Source organism: Saccopteryx leptura, chromosome 4 (assembly GCF_036850995.1).
Source record: "Saccopteryx leptura isolate mSacLep1 chromosome 4, mSacLep1_pri_phased_curated, whole genome shotgun sequence".
In the NCBI taxonomy this organism is placed as follows: domain Eukaryota; kingdom Metazoa; phylum Chordata; class Mammalia; order Chiroptera; family Emballonuridae; genus Saccopteryx; species Saccopteryx leptura.
In genome coordinates this window covers 13,275,506-13,298,490 of record NC_089506.1, presented here as the reverse complement: position 1 = coordinate 13,298,490, position 22,985 = coordinate 13,275,506, and the positions used below count along the sequence as shown (strand labels likewise).

Genomic DNA, 22,985 nt, shown 5'->3' with positions numbered 1-22,985 from the left:
CGTGTTCCGGCTGCAGCACGTGCTCCTGGCACACCTGTGTGTGCTCAGAACTGGTGCGTTCGCCCGTTATCCCATTGTTTTGAAGGATGGCCCTGCGTTGGGGAGTGGGCAGGGCTCAGAGTCGGGGTACGACCCCCTCGGCACCCGACAGTGCCTTCATGTGTTAGCTGGTGTGAAGCCGCTGCTGTCGGTAGCCCCTGTTTTGACCAGAACTCTTTGTGTTCGTACCGTGAACACTCCCGGCAAACCCTCGCTGTGCCTGGCCATATGTAAAGCCCATTCAGAGCCATGAACTGGAAACCAGATGTCCAAACTTAGTCTAGACGCACACCTATTGTAGTCAGCATTTTCTAAGACAACAGATACTCTCGTGTCCGATCAGAGCTTGCATTAAACAAATCAAGGCATTTTTCATGGGTAAAGGAGGTCTTTATGGTAAAGATTTTGCTCAAACTAAAATACTCCAGATGTACTTACACTGCAGATCAAAGGAGCTCAGAAATCTCGTTTCTCCTATCGTTCCTCCCCTGTTCCCAAAACATTCTATCTTGGATTGGACTGGTTTTTATATTTCTGCCACATAAAGTGCTGTCTTACATTGGCCCTGGCCAGATAGCTCAGTTGTTTGGGGCGTCATCCCAAGGCACAGAGGTTGCTGGTTCGATCCCCGGTCAGGGCACATATAGGAGCAGCTCAGTGTTCCTGTCTCTCTCTCGCTGAAATCAATAATAATAATAATAATAAATGCTGTCTTGACATTTAGCAGGATCTTATGTTTCTTACCTCAGGTGGAATTGGGCTTGCTGGGTAGCTAGGTACTATAACTTTGAAATAAAATACTAAATGATTAGAGTACACGATCCCTTAATACCCCAATTTGGGCAAAATTTCCTTTATTTTGACTGAAGTCCTACATGGATTTACTTTGTCATTAGAAATGACCTTTACTCTACTTAAGTAATTAAAGTATGGCTTTTCATTTCATTCTGTGGTGACAAAATAAATGCAGGTTGTAAGCCAAAGTCACTTTCTTTAGTGTTGAGGTACCGTGTGCTCTCTAATAAAGTGGAAGACTACCAGAACCGTAATGCTTCTCTGCCTTGCTGCTGTCTTTGCCTGCAGAACACTGTCAATCCCTCTCCGGATGATACTCTGATCTCTTTCTTGCCTCTTGCCCATATGTTTGAAAGAGTTGTCGAGGTAAGGCACCGGGTTTGTTTTCTGTGCTTGTCTGTTTGTGCTCTAAGTTGTTGTGTTTTACAGAAGGTACTTTGCCTGAGCCCCAGTGACACACACATTTCGTTTTTACCACTTGCACACGTTTTTGAGCATACATTGCTGGTAAGTTTGATGTGCACACTGCCCTCCCCTTACTCAATTCTTGGCTGAGCCCCATTTTAGAAATCATGCGAATTATTTAAAAGGGTACATTTTTTTTCCCCCGGGTCTGAATACTTGAACTCTAATCATTCATTTTAAAGTTAGAAGCTCAGACTTGAAGGATATGAATGTGGACATGATTCCAGCAAGATTAACTGTGAAGGTAGAAAATTGGTGAAGGCCATCCTATACAGCCTAGTGAGGCTTCTGCTCTATGAGGAGTCTCTGGTTTTTTTACTGTGCTTGTTCGTAAATGCATTACCTGGCTTAAGACTAATTTTTTTCGCCAACATTCTAAGTGACTTTGAGAAAGCAGAATGACCTTGAGCTGACCTTTGCCTGGGCTCCCTGTACACAGCTGTGTGACTAGTTTAAAATCTGTCCAAGAACCACTTTTTTTTTCCTTCTCGGACAATTCTGTATTATATATGTGTAGGAAAAAGCAAGCACCATTCATTCATTTAGCAAATGGTCATTGAGCACCGCCCATGTGCCACGCCCTGTGCTTGGAGGGGTTGGCAACAGAGAGATGATTAATAGTAAGTTGACCAACTTTTTACAATGAAAAGGAGGACAAAAATAAATTGAAGAAAATATCATAATAAAAGACACATTTTATTCATTGCAACAATAATACACTATAATATGATAAATGCATAATAAAAACATTTGTAATACTTTATATTGTAATTATGCTTACCTGCCTATGAATTTTTAATAATAATTGTAAGAAAAAGGTACTCATTTAGATACAAATACGTCACATCACACGCAATGGATCGACTCTGCATCGATGGAATACGGACATTTACAGATTAGTCTTCCAATATCAAAAAGGAGGACATGTAGGAGGCCACTCGTTTTCGAGGGAGGACGGAACTCACAAAAGAAAGACTGTCCTCCCTAAAGGAGGACGATTGGTCACCTTATTAATAGAGGTTCCACCCTTTGATTGGCTGCCTGCTGCCCTGTAGGACTTACTTACCCCTTAAGGACCAAGGATCGTTGGATCCTATCTTTTGTTCATTCCTTCTGCTTCCTGCACAACTCAGGAGAGCTCGTGAGTTCATCAAGTGATGTCAAATGAGTTGATAATGGATCGTATGAACCTCGCGGTAGTTTTAGAAGTGTGCCTGGGAGTCAGGCCACACTGGACAAAGCCTTCTGAACTTTAATTTTTTAACACTGAACCCTTCTGTGTCTTTCTAGTGGTTTCTGCTTTCAAGCGTGAGACCATTTATATTTCTATTGCATCATCTTTTGAAAGTTTCTTTTTAAAATTGAAAAGAGGCTGACTACTTGCCAAGTGCAGACAGCTTCCCAGTACAGCTTGCATCTAATGGGAAAGGTCCATGCAATAGGTTACAGCTGAATGACCAGCCGCACTGGTGTTAGATGTCCCAGGGTCTCAACTGCCACACATAAGTGGCTTTTTCAAAATTTTTAAATTCAAATAAAATGAGAGTTTGGATTATAGGTTAGTAGCTAAGTTTTTTGTTTTGAGAATAAATGAGACCTAAAATTTCTGGAAGACTAAAAATATTTGGATGATATAATGCTATGTCATTCAGTCAACATTATTTACCATGAAGCTAACATAGCAGAACCCGTATGATCCTCACCAAAACCAACATACCCTGTTCCTGGCTCGGTCCCTCCCCTTCAGGACGATCAGGAGAAATGCCACACTTCCGATGGTACAATGATTGGAACATTGGAACATCGAAGAATGAAAGAACATCTCTTTTAAAAAGCCACCTACATTTAGGAGCTTGGAGATTTCTAGAAACTGCTCTGAAATGCTTAAACTGAAGCAAGCGCGCGCGCGCGCGCGTGTGTGTGTGTGTGTGTGTGTCCCGCTGCAGTGCTGCAATGTTGGTTCCATGTGTTTCCCCCCTAGTTTGTGATGCTGAGTCACGGAGCGAAAATAGGATTTTTCCAAGGAGATATCAGGCTGCTTATGGACGACCTCAAGACGCTTCAACCCACCATCTTTCCCGTGGTTCCGAGGCTGCTGAACCGGATGTTTGACAGAGTAAGTGCCCTGCACAGAGTGGAGGACAGAGCCCTGGACCTCAAGTCCAAGACTCGGGTTTGAATCAGGCTCAGCCAGGTACCTTCTGTGTGACTTTGGATGATCCTCTAAGTCTCACAGAACTAGATTACTCGTATGTAAAACCAGAATACATTCACCTCGCAGAGTCGGTTTTAAGAATTATAAGGGAAGGCCCTGGCTGGTTGGCTCAGTGGTAGAGCGTCGGCCTGGCGTGCAGAAGTCCCGGGTTCGATTCCCGGCCAGGGCACACAGGAGAAGCGCCCATCTGCTTCTCCACCCCTCCCCCTCTCCTTCCTCTCTGTCTCTCTCTTCCCCTCCCGCAGCCAAGGCTCCATTGGAGCAAAGATGGCCCGGGCGCTGGGGATGGCTCCTTGGCCTCTGCTCCAGGCGCTAGAGTGGCTCTGGTCGAGACAGAGCAACGCCCCCGGAAGGGCAGAGCATCGCCTCCTGGTGGGCAGAGCGTCGCCCCCTGGTGGGCGTGCCGGGTGGATCCTGGTTGGGCGCATGCGGGAGTCTGTCTGACTGTCTCTCCCCATTTCCAGCTTCAGAAAAATACAAAAAAAAAAAAAAAAAAAGAATTATAAGGGAAGGCACATGTGAACACACTTACAAACCTGAAGGTACAATATAGGTGGGAGGTAGGAGGTCATTTTATTTTTACAGTGAACTCTTTGTGCATCTGTTTTCTCATCTGTACAATGGACTGTTACCTCCTCCCCCTGCTGTCTTCTCATAAAGTTGCTGGTTGCATCCCATGAAAATAATAACAATGACATGGTTTTATAGTTTGGAAGCTCCATGCACACGGAAAATATAACTTTCTTAGCCACCCTGAGGGAAGTGACTAAGCCAGACCAGGGACTGAGAAGGCCAGCACCTCTGGGAGGCTGTTCTCACGTGACCCACACAGCCAGGCCAACAGAAGTGGGTGGCGTGCCCAGAATGAGTTGGGACTGGACAATTTGAATTCTCTTTCCTTCAGGGCATGGCTTCTGTCATCTATGAGAATCTACTCATTTTTTTCAGTGATTCTTTTAGAAAAAAAAACTTTTTAAAACAGCTCAATGGAAATATAATTCACATTCCATATATTTACCCGTTTAAAATGTACAATGCAAAGGTTTTCAGTACATTCACAGAGTTCTATAACCATCACCACATCCCATTTTAGAACATTTTTGTCACCTCTGAAAGAACTCCTGTACCTACCCATTAACTGTCATCCTCCATCCACCTTCACCCCGAAGCAGACACTAATTTAGTTTTTGAATCTATAGGTTTGCCTGTTCTGGACTTTGATTTGAGTGGGACTATGTAGCTGTGTTCTTTTGTGACTGGCTTCTTTCACTTAACAGGTTTTCAAGGTTCTCCCCTTGTAAGCTGTATCCACACTTCATTTTTTTTATATCCAAATAACATTGCACTCTGTGGATAGAACACATTCCACATCCATTCTTCCACTGATGGGCATTTGAGTTGTTTTCACTTTTTGACTATTATGAACAATGCTGCCATGAATGTTTATGTACAGGTTTCTGTGTGGACATGTGTTTCTATTTCTCTTAGGTGGATGCCTAGGAGCAGAATTGCTGGGTCATGTAACAATGTGTGTAATTGTTTGAGGAACTGCCAGTCTGTTTTCTTTTTCTTTCTTTCTTTCTTTCTTTCTTTCTTTTTTTTTTTTTAGATGAGAGGAGAGGAGATAGTGAGACAGACTCCCTCATGCATGCAGACTGGGATCCACTCGGCAACCCCATCTGGGGCTGATGCTCGAGTACTGAGCTATTTCTAGTGCTTGAGGCTGACATGCTCAAACCAACTGAGCTATCCTCAGCACCCAGGGCCAATGCTCAAACCATTTGAGCCACTGGCTGTGGGAAGGAAAAAGAGAGAGAAGGGGGTGGAGAGAAGCAGATGGCGTGCCCTGACCAGAATCGAACCTGGGACATCCATATACCAGGCCAGTGCTCTGTCCACTAAGCCACTGGCCATGGCCTCAGTCTATTTTCTAAAGATGTACACTATTACGTTTCTACCAGCACAGCATGAGGGTTCCAACTTCTCCACATCTTCACCAACGCTTATTATCTGATCCTAGCCATTCTAGTAATTGTGCGACCTTCTTTTTCTTGACTCATTAGATATTTGCACAGGCGAACAGCACACTGAAGCGATGGCTACTGGACTTTGCCTCCAAGAGGAAAGAAGCAGAACTTCGCAGCGGCATCATTAGAAACAACAGCGTGTGGGATAAACTAATCTTCCGCAAAATACAGGTAACAGATAGACTCACTATTATTTGTCATATAAACTAACTTCAGTTTCAGTTTTCTCTGAGGGCTCTTTTTAAAAGAGAGGTATGAAGGTGAGAGAAAGAAGGACACATTTTTATTCATTCTGGCACTTTTCTAAAAATTAAGGACTAAGCCATTTACATAAGCCTCAGGATCCAAGATAAACCTGAACACTATTGTAGCTATCGAGGGCAGAAGAGGAATCAGGATATCATAGCCTTGCTTATTCTCCATTTTACTTTTCTGAAACAAGAACATCACTCTCAGGGTATTAATGCTTTATGCATGAGTGATAAAGAATAATATTATGTCTAAAACATGCCAAAAGCGTGGCAGCTGCCACAAGTCCACCCCACTCCTGTTCTAGTTCCTGAGGAGAGCAGCACATGCAGGTGCGGGCTGATTTCCATACCAGGGCGGAGCGGGCGGGGCAGCCTCAGGGGAAACACCACCAGCCGGGTCCCCCCCATGCCTGGGAGGTCTCGGGCCCTGGCGAGTCCGAGTCCGGTGTGGCCCGCAGAGGAGGGGCTGAGGGCATAGGGAATGGGGTGCAGGAGGATGTCTTTGAGGAACCCACTGACTTCCAGCCGTTTAACTAACCCCCTTTCTCTCCTTCCCTGTCCTCTCAGTCGAACCTGGGAGGGAAGGTCAGGCTGATGATCACAGGCGCGGCGCCAGTGTCGGCCACTGTGCTGACCTTCCTACGGGCCGCCCTCGGCTGCCAGGTGAGCTGCCCCGCTGCGCTCAGTTGTCTCGGACCTCAGCAGGCCCAGGGCTCCCTTTCCCTTCCCTAGGGCTCTTATTCTCCCTTTGTGGGTCTCACTTGTATTTAGAAGGTCACATTATACCTTGGTTGCTTAGAGAGAGATGTATCCATGTCTTTGGCCCATGGCAGGGGAAGAAGTGTCTGTGTCCACCACTGTGTCGTGTCCTCTAGAAAGACACATGTCATGCCTTTAGAGTCTGGCACGAGGGTATGGGGTGGGTTGTAAGTGATGGCCGACCTACACACTGTGCAGAGAGCCTGTCTTAGAGAGGCAGGGACCAGCAGAGGCCAGCTGACACATGGACAGGTGGGGGTGGAGCCAGCAGTGCCTCCTGGACGTCCTCCAGGCCGGGTCCGCCCTTGCCTGTCCGCAGGGCGCTAAGTGAAAGATGGACCCGCGTGGGGCCGGATCTGGTGTGAGGGTGCTGATGTTGGGTGCTATAATAAGGCGTGTTGTAGTGTTGAATGAACTTTCCAATCAGAAAATTTGGAAAGGGGTTTCACCACAGTTGGCCATTACTCAGGAATTAGAGGAACTTAACTACTTGTACACTTCCAGCAACAATACCCCTTTCTAATAACGTTTCATCTGTTGGTGACCCAGTTCTATGAGGGTTATGGACAGACGGAGTGCACAGCCGGCTGCTGCCTGACCATGCCCGGAGACTGGACAGCAGGTACAGTTGATCGGCAGGACAGTCCTTGCTGACCTCCGTTATTCACGTAGGAATTGAGTTCATCCTTAGTTGGTTCATTAACAAGTGCCCTGTCTGAGATGAGTGGCCTCCGGGGACGCAGCCTTGTCCACCAGGGAGTGTGCTGAAACAGCGGCGGGTGGGGTGTGGTTGTGAGGCGCTCACTGCCTGTAGCGCTGGGTGCCGTGGAGGCTTCCCCGGGCCTGCAGGTGGCGCTGCAGGAGACCGCGCCTTTATACAAGGGTCGGAAGCTTTGGCCCAACAGAGCTCTCTAGTAATTGATTAGGGTCTAATGATTTGCTGATAAATCTTAATTAAATTTCCACTGGGTGCCGTGCTGGGTGTTGAGACTACAGAGAGAAATAAATGCAGGATTTTTTCCTAAAAGAACAGAGTGCAGACAAACACAAAATTAATTGACTGAGCACCTGACATGGATGGATGAGGCTCTTTGTTAGGTGCGTAAGCCGTACATTACGTGCATTTCATCACGATGACAGCCGCGCGATGAGTCCTGCCGGCTCTGAGAGGAAGGGATTGACAGGGGCTTAAGAAGCGTGTAGACAACGCAGGAGAACTGACACAGTGCTGTGCTTTGGAGCCAGGTTCCAGCCCAGGTCTGAATGCAGAACTTCGGTGCTTTCCCTCCACCACACCTCGAGCCGGCAACTCCCTGGCTTGTTTGGCGTATAATAAACATGAGCACCACGTGGTGCCGTAGACCTGAGTATCCAACATGATCCAGTAGCAGCATAAATGCTGCTGGGATCGGCCCTAACAGTCTCGGTACTTTTTTCGTGGTGTTTTGTGTTTAACACCTGGCCCCTTACCAGCTAAAGACTTCGGAATAGGCGTCTCTTTAAGCTGAAATGATTAAAATTCAGGAAGAATTATTTGCGATGCTTTTGCAACGTATCTACTGTATTTCCCCATGTGTAAGATGCCCCCATGTAGAAGATGCACCTTAATTTGGGGGCCCAAATTTTTTTTAAATGATTTACATAAAGTTATTGAACTCAAGTTTTATTCATCATAAAATTCATAAAACTTCTCATCACTGTCAAAACTCCCATCCATTAGCTTGTCTTTGTCTATGTCTGATGATGAATCACTGTCTTCAACAATGAGCTCAAAATAAGCAGTAAAAAGCAGGAAGTGCAAGTAAAAAAATCTAAACCACTGTGTAGGATGCACCCAGTTTTTAGATCCCAAATTTTTTGGGAAAGGGTGCGTCTTATACATGGGGGAATACCGTAATGTCTGGGGGTTTTTTGCTTTTGTTTTGGGGAAAGGGCCCAATTCTCACACCCTTTGGCAAGAGAGTTAAGTGAGCTATCAAAAGAAGCATCACCCTGTCATCATAAACTTAAACGTAGAGCGTGGTTATGCACACTCAGGAAATCAAGGCTGTGGTGTGCAGAGCCGGTAGGATTGAGTGAACGGTCAGGGTTCTGCAGTCTCACGGAGAACAGGGCTCAGACATCCGTACCAGGAGAGGGGCCAAGGACCCAGGGCAGGCAGGGGCCGTGAGGCCAGGAGATCCCGGGAAACGTGTAGAAAGCTTGCAGGTGTTTGTGGAAACCCTTCAAGTCAGCAGCCAAGTTATTTATACTTTGAAAAATAATTTAGAGCATCAAACTTGGGAAAGGTCCCTGGGAGACTTTTGAATATTTTTGTTTTTATTCTAGGAATAAACTTCCTAAATTAATTTTCCAGGGGAAACTGGCTCTAGTTGCAGAAACCAGAAGTGTATGCCAGCTGCTCTTATTATAAGCAGGCTTGTTATAAAAAAAATAAAATAAAAAAAATAATAATAATTTGGCCTAAGGATAGTATAGTCCCATCTGGAATAACCCTCCTCTATTCCATACACAGGCCACGTTGGGGCCCCAATGCCTTGCAATATGATAAAACTCGTTGATGTGGAAGAAATGAACTACCTGGCTGCCAAGGGCGAGGGTGAGGTGAGTGAGGTCCCCTCCGTCGTGCACCATCACTGCCCCTGCAGCGGCCACAACGGGCAGGACCGGGTCCGAGCCCAATGTCACGTAGAGGCTTTGAGCCAGCACTTTGAGCCAACAAGCTTGATTTTATTGCTGATCCCAGAGTCAGACAGGCCCCTTTTTGAAAATGCACTTTGTTTACCGCCAGGGGGCGTGTGGGAGCGGCCACTAACGCCTACCTTTTTCTGCCGGTCATGGCGGAGACCTGGGCCCAAGAGCAGCAAAGGCTCCAATGGCAGGATCTTGGGGCACAGCTCCCTCCTGCTGATTGCCCCGGATGCCTGCCCATTAGTGAGCTCAGCTAGGGGAGGAAAACTAATTACTTCAGAGGGAGTTCGTCCCCTGGGGGGCTGTCCAGCAGCTTTAACCCGGAACCAAGAGCAAGCAGTGGCCCTAGACTTGACTGCAGCTGAGGTTATTAAGAAAGGGAAGTAGGGGCACCGGGTGCCACGGTGACCCCGGTGGGGCTCTGGTAGCTCCCTCCAGGCGATGGAATCCGGGGGTTCTTGCTAAAGGTTGGCACACACGCACAAGTGTGCGCACACACACCAGTGTTCCCTGGAAGAGCCCCAGGCAATGCTGTGAACAGGTCATCTGTCCCCTAGTTTTACTGCGGTACAGTTGACACACGGCACAGTGTAAGTTTACGGTGTACAGCAGTGGTCCCCAACCTCCGGGCCGCGGACGGGTACTGGTCTGCAGAGAAAGAATAAATAACTTACATTATTTCTGTTTTATTTATATTTAAGTCTGAACGATGTTTTATTTTTAAAAAATGACCATATTCCCTCTGTTACATCCATCTAAGACTCACTCTTGATGCTTGTCTCGGTCACGTGATACATTTATCCGTCCCACCCTAAAGGCCGGTCCATGAAAATATTTTCTGACATTAAACCGGTCCGTGGCCCAAAAAAGGTTGGGGACCACTGGTGTACAGCATCATGACTTGACTCACGTGTACTGCAAAGTGATGACCAGAGCAAATTTAGTTAACATCCATCACCTCATGTAGATACAAATATATACATTTGTTTTCTCTTTTCCTCCTCGGAATGAGAACTGTTAGAGTCTCTGAACAATTTTCAAAGGTACTGCTGTTAACTCCAGTCTGCATGCTGGACGTTTCATCCCCAGCACATACTTGTCCATCTTATAAATAGAAGCTTGTGCCTTTTGACCCCCCCCCCTACCATTTCCACCCCAACCCCGACCCCTGACCCCTGGCCTTTTCCCTTCAGATCTGTGTGAAGGGGCCAAATGTATTCAAAGGCTACCTGAAGGACCCTGCAAAAACAGCGGAAGCTCTGGACAAAGACGGCTGGTTACACACCGGGGACGTTGGAAAATGGTTACCAGTAAGTGGTCACCTCCCGGCTCACAAATACCTCTACTCCACTGTAGGGGAGAAATCGTCCCCTTGCCGAATGTCTGCCACGTGGCAGTGCCACCTGGCTTTTGTCTTCCCCTTGTCCCTGTCAGTGGCTCGGTGCAGACGCTTCCATTTCCTGCAGGGAGCAGGGCTGTGCTCTCAGCACGTGTGAGCAGGATTGTTACGTTAACCACGACAGATATGCTTGTTTCCAGTTTGATGTAGTTCTGGTCACTGCTTCCTGGGTGGCATCCAGAGAGGCGGTGGTGGCTCGTTACCTGTCGATGCTGTGCCCTGATGTTGAGGCCTCAGCGGGGTGGATGCCGTCATGGGAGACTCCCAGGAACGCGAGAAGGCAGCAGTCTGAACAGCTTCTTACGTTTGTCATTTGATTAAAAATAGGACAGATGTGCCCTGGCCGGTTGGCTCAGCGGTAGAGCGTCGGCCTGGCATACGGGGGACCTGGGTTCGATTCCCGGCCAGGGCACATAGGAGAAGCGCCCATTTGCTTCTCCACCCCTCCCCCTCTCCTTCCTCTCTGTCTCTCTCTTCCCCTCCCGCAGCGAGGCTCCATTGGAGCAAAGATGGCCCGGGCGCTGGGGATGGCTCCTTGGCCTCTGCCCCAGGCGCTAGAGTGGCTCTGGTTGCGGCAGAGCAACGCCCCAGAGGGGCAGAGCATCGCCCCCTGGTGGGCAGAGCGTCACCCTGGTGGGCATGCCGGGTGGATCCCAGTTGGGCGCATGCGGGAGTCTGTCTGACTGTCTCTCCCCGTTTCCAGCTTCAGAAAAATACAAAAAAAAGAAAAAGAAAAAAATAGGACAGATGTTTCACAGATTAGACCAATTGCCTTCAGTTTAGTCTCAGATCCATTTACCACAGAGAAATCCCAGAAGCCATCCTGGCAGCGGGAGGCATAGGTGAGAAGCACTCTCCAGAAAACTGGGCCAGTTCTGCTCGCTGTGGTAACAGCCACTGCTTTTTAAAATTGTTACTGGGTTTAATTGCAAGCACTAAAATGGCTAGTGTAATTTTTACTATTGTGTATTGTTTGATCCTTATAGATTTAAGGTGCTTAATACTGTGAAATTTTTATTGATTGGAAAACACCTCTCTAATTAATTTAGATTTCAGAATAGCCAAGCTATTTAGAAATAAGTAAGTCCCTCCTCCCGGGTTCAGGAGGGAGTGTGTGTCCACTCTCACTGTGCCGCTGGCTCGGCGAGCACAGTCTGCTCCTGAGGAGAATGGAACGGCCTCGGGAGTTTCCAGCAGATGACATTTAGGAGCATGACAGTGACGGGGGTTGGGGGTGGGGGTGCTGCCGGCATGTGGCTGGTCTGGCCCAGAGAGTCTAGTGTCCCCACAGCCACTATGTGGGCAGTGGCCGACTCTTCCCAAAGGGCCAGGAGCACCATCCCTGCCCCGCCCTGAAACAGGGCTAAGGAAACAGAACCGCAGCCTTTGTGTGGCAAACGTCTGCTGAGTCCTTGCTCTGGGCCGAGCACTGTGGGCGGCCAGCTGGGTCCCTCAAGGAACATAGCTCAGCTCAGAGGCAGACATGCGTCCCCGAGTCAGGGAGGAGGCTGCGTGAAGCCTGCCACACTGAACAGGCGGTGCCCACTGCCCGGCGAGGGGCGAGGCGGACTGAGGGCGGCCCAGCCCCTGCTCTGCCTCCCTGCTCAGCTCCGTGGCCTTGGGAGAGTCACTTACTCTCTGTAAGCCTTAGTTTCCCGCTCTGGGAAATGGAACAATGACTGACTCTGCCAGATGTGAGATCAAAGGATGGTGCATGTACAATGCCCCGGGCAGTGTGCGATTGGTCCTGGATGGACACCAGCCATGGGCCACTCACTGCCCCCTCCTCTCCGACAAACAGAATGGCACCTTGAAGATTATCGACAGGAAAAAGCACATATTTAAACTGGCCCAAGGAGAATACATAGCGCCTGAAAAGATCGAAAACATCTACATGCGAAGCGAGCCCGTCGCTCAGGTGTTTGTCCACGGAGAGAGCTTGCAGGTAGGTGCTCCTGCGCAGCGAGCACTGCAGAGCCGCCTGGCACGGGCCTGGCCCCCAAGCAGGTGTGCGAGGGGGGCTGGGCCTGGCCCCAGGCAGGTGTGCGAGGGGGGCTGGGCCTGGCCCCCAGGCAGGTGTGCGAGGGGGGCTGGGCCTGGCCCCCAGGCAGGTGTGCGAGGGGGGCTGGGCCTGGCCCCCAGGCAGGTGTGCGAGGGGGGCTGGGCCTGGCCCCCAGGCAGGTGTGCGAGGGGGGGCTGGGCCTGGCCCCCAAGCAGGTGTGCGAGGGGGCACTGGCTCCCTCGTCTGCCGGCCGGCGGCCGTAAGGGTGCACTGCTGGTTTTTCCTGTGGGTGTTTCTTATTCAGAAGAGGTGGTTCGCTTTAATTTTCCACATTTCTGTTTTACCCGGAGTACTCTGGTATACCCAGGTAGGCTACATAAAAGTCAGGAGGGAGTGAGTAAAAATATGCTTCTAATTAATTATGAGAGAAAATAGTATGATAATGTATGGATTATAAGAAAGTTTAGAATTTTACTTTTTCTGGGTTTGTTTTGTTTGTTTTTTTTGAGAGAGAGAGAGACAGGAAGGGAGAGAGATGAGAAGCATCAACTCGTAGTTGCATCACTTTAGATGCTCATTGATTGTTTCTCATATGTGCCTTGACTTGGGGGGTGCAAGCCAAGCCAGTGACCCCTTGCTCAAGCCAGCAACCTTGGGCTCAAACCAGCGACCCTGTGCTCAAGCAGAGGGCCTCGGGGTTTTGAACCAGGAACCTCAGCCTTCTAGGTCGATACTCTACCCACTGCACCACCACTGGTCAGCCAGAGAGTTTGGAATTTTCAGACATATCAAACCCAACTTATTTATAATATGCCTCCTAAATCATCTTTGAACAAATGGGGATTGTGAGCCCAACATATACTTAAAGTTGAAAACCAAGGTCAGTATTGTAGCAAAATATCTGTTAACCAAAATATTAGACAGATAGTGACAAGGGAAAAAGAGTGGGACCTGATTTCCTGAAGGTTAATCGTTTTATAAATCTTTAGAAGACTGTTTTCTTATAAGAGTGTGCTTAGAATTTTACCATGCCTTTGATTGTTATTTATTTATTATTTATTTATCTGTTATCTACCAACTTATTGGCTTATTTGACCCTGTTTTATTTTTTTAATTACGCACAAAAATAAATAGAAGTTAGGGTTTTGTTAGATTTCAATTCCCAGTGGTTCTCTTCAAACAATCATTATGAAATTCCTGATGCTGTCTCTATTTCAGAGCCCAGAGCTCTTAACCTGGGCTCCGTGGACTCCCGGGCTGGGAGGTGCTATGTTCTGAAGAGAGGGTCTGTAACTTTCATCAGTTTCTCCCAGGGGATCTGTGGTACAGAATAATCCATGGCCACTGTTCTAGAACATCTGGATCAAGCCCTGTAATAACTCACTTGTCTGTTTTAAAGGCATTTCTCGTAGCAGTTGTGGTACCCGATGTAGAGACATTAGGTCGCTGGGCCCAAAAGAGAGGATGGAACGGGTCCTTTGAAGAACTGTGCAAAAACAAGGTAAGGCTCTGAGGCACACGGTCTACCTCTGTGTCTTCACTGCATTCGGTGTCAAGTGCAGGGACCTCGAACACAGGAAGCACCTTATTTCTCTTGCCTTATTAGGATGTGAAGAAAGCTATTCTAGAAGACATGTTGAGACTTGGGAAGGAGTCTGGCTTAAAAACATTTGAACAGGTAAGACTTTCATGAAAGTGCGTGAATTCTTGTTAAAAAAAAATAGTTTAGACTTTAAGATATTTTTATGAATGTGTTACAGAAGAAGATGAGATGACCTAAAGAAATCTGTGAGGAACGAATGGTTGGCAGGGGGAGAGATTTCTTTAACCAAGCGTGTGAATTCTCTTTTCCTGGAGGTCAGAGTACAGTCCTGAATTCTATTCTGAGACTAGGCACCTGCCCTTGTTGAGAAGGTGCAGCTGGGCCAGGGGGTAGGGGTTAGTTCCCACCCAGCACGGGGTCTTTATCGCCCTGGGTGGCTGACAAGTTGTTGTTTTTTTCCCCTTAAGTGAGAAGCAGGGAGGCAGGCAGAGAAACAGACTCCTGCATGCACCCCGACCGAAATCCATCCAGCAAGCCCGCTATGGGGCAATGCTCTGCCCATCTGGGGCCGTTGCTCCGCTGCTCAGCAACTGATCTATTGTAGCACCTGGGGCAGAGGCCATAGAGCCATCCTCAGCGCCCGGGGCCCACTTGCTCTAGGAGGAGAAGAGAGAGAGAGAGAGAAGAGGAGAGGGTAGGGGTAGAGAAGCAGATGACCACTTCTCCTGTGTGCCCTGACCAGAAATCAAACCCAGGACCTCCACATGCAGGTCTGATGCTCTACCACTGAGCCAACCAGCCAGGGCCCTGATGAGCTTTTTAGACTCAGGTTTCATCTGTCCCCTCTCCTCCTATAATAATAGCCTTGTTTATTTGCAGGTCAAAGGCATTGCTCTCCACCCTGAATTATTCTCTGTCGACAATGGCCTTCTGACCCCAACAATGAAGGCTAAAAGGCCAGAACTTCGGAGTTATTTCAGGTCACAGATAGATGAACTTTATTCCACCATCAAAGCTTAATGAGAGGAGGAAAGCTCAGAAGAAACCACACACCTCCACAATCTTCTTCTACTGGTGGCCTTCACGTTGGTAATTTTGACTACAGCAAGATAGGGAAGGGAACATCCATGTTTGACTGGTGCATTCGGGGTTCTTGTCATAGGAATATTCAAGGAGATGGGACACTGCCTTACAGTCACCTTGTGTGGCAGACCATGTATATAAATATATGGTGATACACAATTTCCAAAACGCGCCTTAAATATTGTGAAGGGGAAACTATAAATGTGCTAAGTTATTTGTGACTTCCTTAGTTCAAAAGACGGATGTGAGCACGTCTGTCTCCCTGGTTTTCTGAGGGATTAGGACTTTGCTATTTCTGAGATGTCTGCTGCTTGCTGCAAATTCTGCAGCTGTCTGCTGCTCTGAAGAGTATAGTGCACTGGAAGGAAACTCCCTTAGGAACAACTGTCCTGGCTGGAGAATGTCACAAGTGGACCAGAGATTTTTTTTTTTTATCCCAGTTTCCCTGCCCCATCTCGCGCGCACTCTCACACCCCTTCTGATGAAGGCTTACGGAGCGCCTGCTCTCCTCCACTGTCCCCTGTCGGTCCTGTCCAGGCAGAGGTTCCCAGTGAAGCGAAGAACAGACCAACTCGGAAGAGTGTCGATGCGGAGTCTCAGGGGCGTGGCTGCTCGTGGAGCGGAAGGATTCTGGGGCCCGCGGAGTGGAGAGCTCCCGGAGTCCCCTCTCCAGACCTGATCCCCCCTCTGTCCCCAGGGGTTATAAAAAAAATCTGCCTTAGACTCCACAGTGAAGAGAAGCATTTCAAGAAAGAAATAATTACCTGGAAAGACCATGTTCAACTGTGACGCCTCAATACCTGTCCACCTGACCTTCATGCACCCTCCCTCTCTGTGATGGCCAACAGGTCTCTAACGTGGTTTTCATATCCAAGTTCATGTTGTGATTGACTGGCTTTTCCCCTCGGAATAAACTCTCAGGCAAAGCATGTCTTTAAAAATGTTAAGGGAGTAGATAGACTTGGGTACTTATTGAAATGGACAGTGATAAATCATACTACCTGATTTCTATGAAATGTATTTGACAAGCCAAAAATCTAGGATGTAGAAATCTGGGAAACTTATTTCCTGGGATTGATTTCTCCAGGGATTTTTCTTTTTTAAGTTAATTTGGGGAATTAGCGGCATATCACTTGACTGCAAGCCTTTGCCACATGTGACTGAGTTGTCATTTATACATTGAAGCAATTGTTTGGATGTGTGAGAATACATGCCTAACACAAGCACAAGAGGGTTTGCACTAAAGATCGTCACTGTAGTAACACTATTCGGTAGCCTAACTTCGTATGTGTATTCTTAATTGCACAAAAAGTCAATAATTTGTCACATGGGGGTTTTGAATGTTTGCTTTAAGTGTTGGCTATTTCTAAGTTTTATAAACCAAAACAGAATTTCCAAAAACAATGAAGGAAACCAAAATAAAAAATTCTGCATTTCAAGAGAGTGAAGCCTCTTTTATCGCGTGGGGAGTGACATTCGGGCAGCATTTGGTGTGCCCCCACGAACAGTGGGTGTGGCCCTGGGCCACTGCCCCCCACCTTCCCAGGCCCCTCCTCTAAGGCAGTAGGGCTCACAGGCTCTCCGGCAACAGTCCCACTGGTGGTGGAGAAGGAAATGAGGGTGGGAATCATCCGGAGAGTCTCGAACTTGCACAGCCTTTGTTGCTGCATTTGAGGAGATGCTGGCGGAAGTTGGTGGTTCTGTGGTGGGTTGAATACTATTGTAGTCAGTCCCTTACTGTGTGCTCTCTTAACGGTTTAGAGGCAGTCTAAAAGAGCAGCTGGCTTTTTTGTTCATTTCTTTTTCTCCTCTACCCCCATCCCCATCCCACGCTGTCATTTTAAAGATCTTCTTTTTCGTTGGTGTTCAGTAATCAAGCCCAGTTTCTCATACAGCCTGCTGGGTTTATGTCAGCCTCCCTCCCTCCGCCCTCCGTCTTGGGTTTGGTGTGGGGGTGTTCCATCTCTTCCCCTAGGGCTCAAGCCCTGCCATCTCTCTGCTGAGGCTTTGAGTCCGTTCCGCCTTTAATTTTAGTTCCTAAGACCCTTTTCTGTCTTCTCTTGCCTTCCTCTTCCTCTCCTTCCCTATCCCTCTCAGCACTGAGAAACTAGTAGTGTTCATTAAATAAGTCTTGTTTGAACAAATACCTGAAATTTTGAACAGAGCTCCTCTTTGTAATGAGCTAGATGTAAACACTGGTTTTTATTTTTTAAAAATTATAGTAAAATGCACATGAAATTTATTATCTTAATAATTTTTAAGTGCACCATTCAGTGGCATTGGGTACATTCACACTGTAGTGCAACCATCACCGCCATCCGCCCAGAGATCCCTTCATCTTGCAGAAGAAACTGCCCATTAAACACTAACCTCCATTCCCACCTTCCTCGGCCCCTGACAGCCACTTCTACTTTCTGTCTCCGTGAATTTGACTGTTCTAGGTGCCTCACATAAGTAGAATCACCCAGTATTTGTCCTTTTGGGACTGGCTTATTACACTTCCCATACTGTCTCTAGGCTTCATGCATGTTGAAGCATGTTTCAGAATTTCCTTTTCAAGGCCGCTGATATTCCACCGAATGGAGAGACCACAGTTTGTTGACCCATTCAGCTCATCTGTTGACGGACATTTGGGTGCTTCCCACCTTTTAGCTATTGTGACTAGTGCAGCTGTACACAAACACCATTTCAGTCCCTGCTGTCATTTCTTTTGGGGATACAAAAGATTCTTTTGGACCGTAATTTCTTATTTAAGTTTCTGAGGCACTGCCAGCCTGTTTTCCACATCAGCTGCACCATTTTCCACCAGCAGTGCCGAAGGGTTCCAGTTCTGCACGTCCTCACCGTCACTTGTTGGTTTCTGGGGTGGTGGCCGAGGCTGTTGTTGATAAGAGCCATCCTAATGGGCGTGCAGTGGCATCTCTCTGTGGTGTTGATTTGCATTTCCCTGAAGAGTAAAGTTGAGCATTTCTCATGAGCTTATTAGTTATGTGTATACCTTCTTTAGAGAAATATCTATTCATGTCTTTTGCCCATTTAAAAAATTGGGTTGTTTGTTTGTTTTTTATTGAGCTATAGGAGTTCTTTATATATGATGAATATTAATTTTTAAACACTTTTCAATTCTTTTTAAAATTATTATTATTATTCAGTGAGAGGGGAGGCAGAGACAGATTCCTGCATGCGCCCCCACCAGGATCCACCCAGCAAACCCACTAGGGGGTGATGCTCTGCCATCTGGGGCATTGCTCCAGCAACCAAGCTCTTCTTAGCACCTGAGGTGGAGGCCATAGAGCCATTTTCAGCACTTGGGGCCAATTTGCTCCAATCAAGCCATGGCTGCAGGAGGGGAAGAAAGAGAGAGAGAGAGAGAAGCTAAAGGGGGAAGGGTGGAGAAGCAGATGGACGCTTCTCCTGTGTGCCCTGACCAGGAATTGAACCCGGGACTTCCACATACCAGATGGACGCTCTACCACTGAGCCAACCGGACAGGGCAACTTTTTGACTCTTAACTGACATGGTGCACTGGTTGGGGTCAGTCCTGGCTCAACTACAGGGGATACGCAACGATGGCCCTCCTCCATCCCACAATCAGAACTGAGCCCCCACATCCCGGCGGTCTCTCTCTCCAGCCCTTCTCTCCAGGTGGAACAGGGAAGAAGGAGTGCGGCTGACTGGGAATAAGGCAGTCCTGTCTTCCCCCCAGGTCCCCCTGTGGTCAGCTCCTTTCAGGGGCTGCCCTGAGCGCCCAGCCTCCAGCAGAACCTGAACAGAGGCCCAGGTGGGAGGTGTTGATCTAGTCCTGCCCTCCGAGCTCATCTCACCCCTCCCTGCAGGCCAGCGTGACACACCCTCACTATCTAAACTCGGAAGTGCAGCTTGTTTTTAAGTCTATTTGGCATTTGGTAGTTACATATTTTCCCCCATTCTCAATTATTAGATTACTTGGAATAATACTAATAACTGAAATAGGTGGTGTTGCTACATGCAGGCAGTATTCTTGGCATTTTACACAGATGACCCATTTAATATTTACAACCCTTCAAGCCCGACGCAACCACTGTCTCATTTTACAGATGAGGAAATCGAAGCACTCAAATAACGGGATCAGTGTCCGGCACGAGACGGAACCAGAGCCAGGCAGTCTGGCTCTAGACACTGAGCCCTGAACCTCGTGCTGGAACGTTCTGTGTCTGCCTTTGGTAGTGATCGTTCCGACACGTGTGGGTGACTTTCTCGGGGCCTGCTGTTCTGCCTATGCTTCAGTACCGGCGGCTCTGATTCCTGTCTAGGGATTTTTCTTTGTCACAGCTGGGCTAATGCCACTTCACGGACTTTTAGTCTGGTTTTATGGCTTATCAAGAAATAAATATGGCTGTTGTCTGTGATATTGGTAATTCCAGATCAATCAAAGACCAAAACTTTGGTAGAATCGGCTGCGCTGTTTTAGGAGGAAAATATGTGTGAAGCTGGGTCACCTGCATGTGGTAGGTTCGTGAGACCCCTTACAAGTTCTCAGAATCACCCGCTGCGGGGAGGGTGGGCTTGCTGTGGGCGGCACCCTATGCTGCGTTCTTACTGACGTTTTCATTCATTCTCTCAAAACCCCGATGGGCCAAGGTTCTTGATCGGGTAACCAGGGGCACCAGGAAGCCTGGACAGGCAATCAGGAGGGCCCCAAACAGAGCCCCGGAGTCCTTGGCATTTGAACGGAAGTTACAGCAGGAGCTGGCAATGGGGAGTGAGGGTTAGCTGCCGCGGAGGTGGAGGGACTTGGGAAACCCAGAGTGTGCTCCCCCTGAAGCCAAGAGAGGAAAGTGCTTCAGGGAGGAAGGGAGGGGCCCGTTGTGTCACATGCTGCTGGGAGGGAGTAAGATGGGGACAGGGAAATGGCTGCTGGACTGGGCAGTGGCGGCAACCTCGGAGGACGTGTCCCAGGGGAGCAGGGCGACCAGAAGCCTGTTTGGAGCAAGTGGAGACAGGAACTGGGCATCAGGGAGAAGGGTGGGCAGCTCTTTTTTGAAGTTTCACCGCGAAGAAAATTAGATGACAGTATGGTACCTGGAGAAGGGTGAGCGTTGACAGGTTTGCTTTGACTGTGAGGCGGAGGTTTTTAAGACGCGAGACATTAGAGCCTCATGATGTGCCCATGAGAATGGTCCTGGTGGTGGAGGTGGAGGTGGTGGTGGTGGTGGAGGCGGAGGTGGTGGCGGCGGCAGGGGGAGAACAAGAATGCAGAAAAGAGGGGAAGACTGCCGTCTTGAGGGGTGAATCCTGAGAGGCTGGGCGGGTTGAAACCCACAGTCAGGTGCAGAGATCGGCCACTGAGAGGGTATCCTTCCGTCACAACATGGGGGGAGGGGCGCAGAGACTGTGGAGTTGTAAGTAGAGATGTAAGGAGACCCGTGTGATGGGCAGAAACATCAGGGAGCCTCTATCTGAATGCTTCTCTTCCTTCTACTGAAGTGTCAGTCCTTGTTAGGGATGAGAATATTGAGCCCTGGAGACTCAGCTTACGTGACCTGATGAGTGGCAGAGCTGGATCTTCTGACTCCAAGGCCTCTCCGTGCCCAGGGCGCCCCGTTTGCTGTCCCTTCCTCGCCGTGGTGCGCCCAGCATCCTGGGTGCCCGGTCACTGTGTGCACTCTATTCATTAGCTGGACCTCAGATGGAGCCAGGCCTTCGCGGGCAAATACACTGTTCACGTCTAAGTCCCGTCACAAGATGGAGGAGAGGAAATGCTCGGACCCTGGAATCTCCTTTTCGTGTTCCTATCCTGATTTCCAGCGCTTGTTTCTTTTCACAGAAGGAAGCGTAAAGGGAAGAGACGCCTGCCCACCTGCCTCCCCACGCCCGGTTGCTGGACAGAGCCTGCAGCCCGAGGTACAGGCGGTGGGTCTGTTCAAGGGGTGTCCCGCCCACTCCCCAGCCCCCGCTCCCTCCAGGTTTATCTGGAAAGTGGGTGGGCAGTGACTGACAGCAGGGACTCTGAGGTCCGCAGTACCAAGCAGACCCTGCAGGTCCCTGTGGGCAGCACCGCCCCCCTCCGGTTTGGTTCGATGGAACTGTCTGTACAGGCCGGGAGGGGTCCCCACGCCCCCCCCCCCCAGGTGTCCTCTCTCCCTGTGCCCAGAGCAGGTGCTCACACTGTGTTTACATGGAGCTCACTTCCCCCCTCATTGTGGGTACACATTACTCAGTATCTGTGTATTTAGCATAGAAAGGAGTCCAGGTTTGTCCTTCTGCCTTTTTTTTTTTAAGTATTTTTTTAAATTTTTTTATTATTATTTTACAGAGACAGAGAGTCAGAGAGAGGGATAGACAGACAGGAACGGAGAGAGATGAGAAGCATCAATCATCAGTTTTTCGTTGAAGCTCCTTAATTGTTCATTGATTGCTTTCTCATATGTGCCTTGACTGTGGGCCTTCAGCAGACCAAGTAACCCCTTGCTCAAGCCAGCGACCTTGGGTCTAAGCTGGTGAGCTTTGCTCAAACCAGATGAGCCCACGCTCAAGCTGGCGACCTCAGGGTCTCGAACCTGGGTCCTCCGCGTCCTAGTCCGACGCTCTATCCACTGCGCAACCGCCTGGTCAGGCTGTCCTTCTGCCTTTTTAACGCCTTCGCACGGAGTTGCTCAGATGGTGGAGGTCTGGCTAGGTGAACTCTACTCTTCAACATTGTTCTTCAGGCACAGAGGGAGTCTGTCTGGGCTGGACACAGGGTGGAGTGTTTTCACAAACGCACATATTTCACATAAACACTTTTAGCCATTCTCTTTTGCTGAGATTTTTAGATGGAGAATTGGGTGGTTTGGGCTGTCAAATTTCTCTACAGAAACTGTCCTAGCTGACTGTTAGGGCTGCTGCACCCCCCCACCCCCCCCCACCCTCCGGAACGAAGTGCAGGCAGGCTTCCCGGCTGCAGGTGGCTTGCTCAGACTGAAGGGCGGGCCGGGTGCCCGCGGAGCCGGGCTGCAGGGGCGCGGAGTTGCCACACGCGGAGGACTCACGTGGGGAACCAGTTTGCACACATTCTGCACCTGGGAGCGTGTGCAGACAGACGCAGAAGGGCTCTCCTCTCTGAGTGCCTGGCTTTCCCACACCCTGATACTGCCCCCCTCCACCTACCGCCTACTGCGCTCCAGCCCGCGCCCCGCCCCGCCCCGCCCGGCTCAGCTGTCACTACCCCCGCCCCCAGTCCGGGAGAAGTTCCGGGGCTGCCCCAGATGGCCTCGGCGACCACAGCGAGCTGCATCTTTCCCTTGTCGTCCACGAACTCTGTCCACTCGCCCTGCCCCTTATTCCCGCCGCCCTATCAGAGCACTGCATGAGACTCTCAACTGACCTCTGGTCCCGAGATTGGTTTCCAGTAACTCACTCCCCCCACTCTGCAGCAAGAGTAAGTTTTCTAAGGCACAAGTCTTGTCACGTGACCCCCCTGCTTATTAATCATTCAGAGGTTTCCTAGTGCTCTCAAGTCTGACCCCCTAAAGTCCTTCGAGGTGGGCTTCTCAAATTTTATTGGGTATCCAATCCCCGGGGGATCTTAGAATTCAGATTTTGATTCAGTAATTCTGGAATCACGCCTGGCATTCTGTATTTCGAATAAGCTCCCAGGTGATGGGAGCATACTTCAGGGAACTGAAGGGTCCCTGTGCGTCTCCCTAGCCTCATCTTTCCCAGCGTCCCCAAGACCATTCCAGCCACCCTGAACTC

At 48.9% G+C, this 22,985-nt stretch overlaps 1 protein-coding gene across 4 annotated transcripts in view; it reads left to right on the top strand.

Moving 5' to 3' along the window:
* Nucleotides 1-16,708, top strand: part of ACSL1 (acyl-CoA synthetase long chain family member 1) — a 75,556-nt gene extending 58,848 nt beyond the window's left edge. For 2 of the 4 annotated variants that reach the window (XM_066380164.1, XM_066380165.1), the window contains exons 11-21: nucleotides 1,123-1,200; nucleotides 3,281-3,415; nucleotides 5,578-5,712; nucleotides 6,360-6,455; nucleotides 7,101-7,173; nucleotides 9,067-9,155; nucleotides 10,436-10,552; nucleotides 12,443-12,586; nucleotides 14,043-14,144; nucleotides 14,250-14,321; nucleotides 15,066-16,708. In XM_066380164.1, the coding sequence (XP_066236261.1) occupies nucleotides 1,123-1,200; nucleotides 3,281-3,415; nucleotides 5,578-5,712; nucleotides 6,360-6,455; nucleotides 7,101-7,173; nucleotides 9,067-9,155; nucleotides 10,436-10,552; nucleotides 12,443-12,586; nucleotides 14,043-14,144; nucleotides 14,250-14,321; nucleotides 15,066-15,206 (1,182 nt within the window). In that variant the 3' untranslated portion in view covers nucleotides 15,207-16,708. Of the gene's footprint in view, nucleotides 1-1,122; nucleotides 1,201-1,263; nucleotides 1,342-3,280; nucleotides 3,416-5,577; nucleotides 5,713-6,359; nucleotides 6,456-7,100; nucleotides 7,174-9,066; nucleotides 9,156-10,435; nucleotides 10,553-12,442; nucleotides 12,587-14,042; nucleotides 14,145-14,249; nucleotides 14,322-15,065 lie in introns of all 4 variants that reach the window. The other 2 variants (XM_066380166.1, XM_066380163.1) reach the window with 2 other exon arrangements.
* Nucleotides 16,709-22,985: the final 6,277 nt, after the last annotated feature.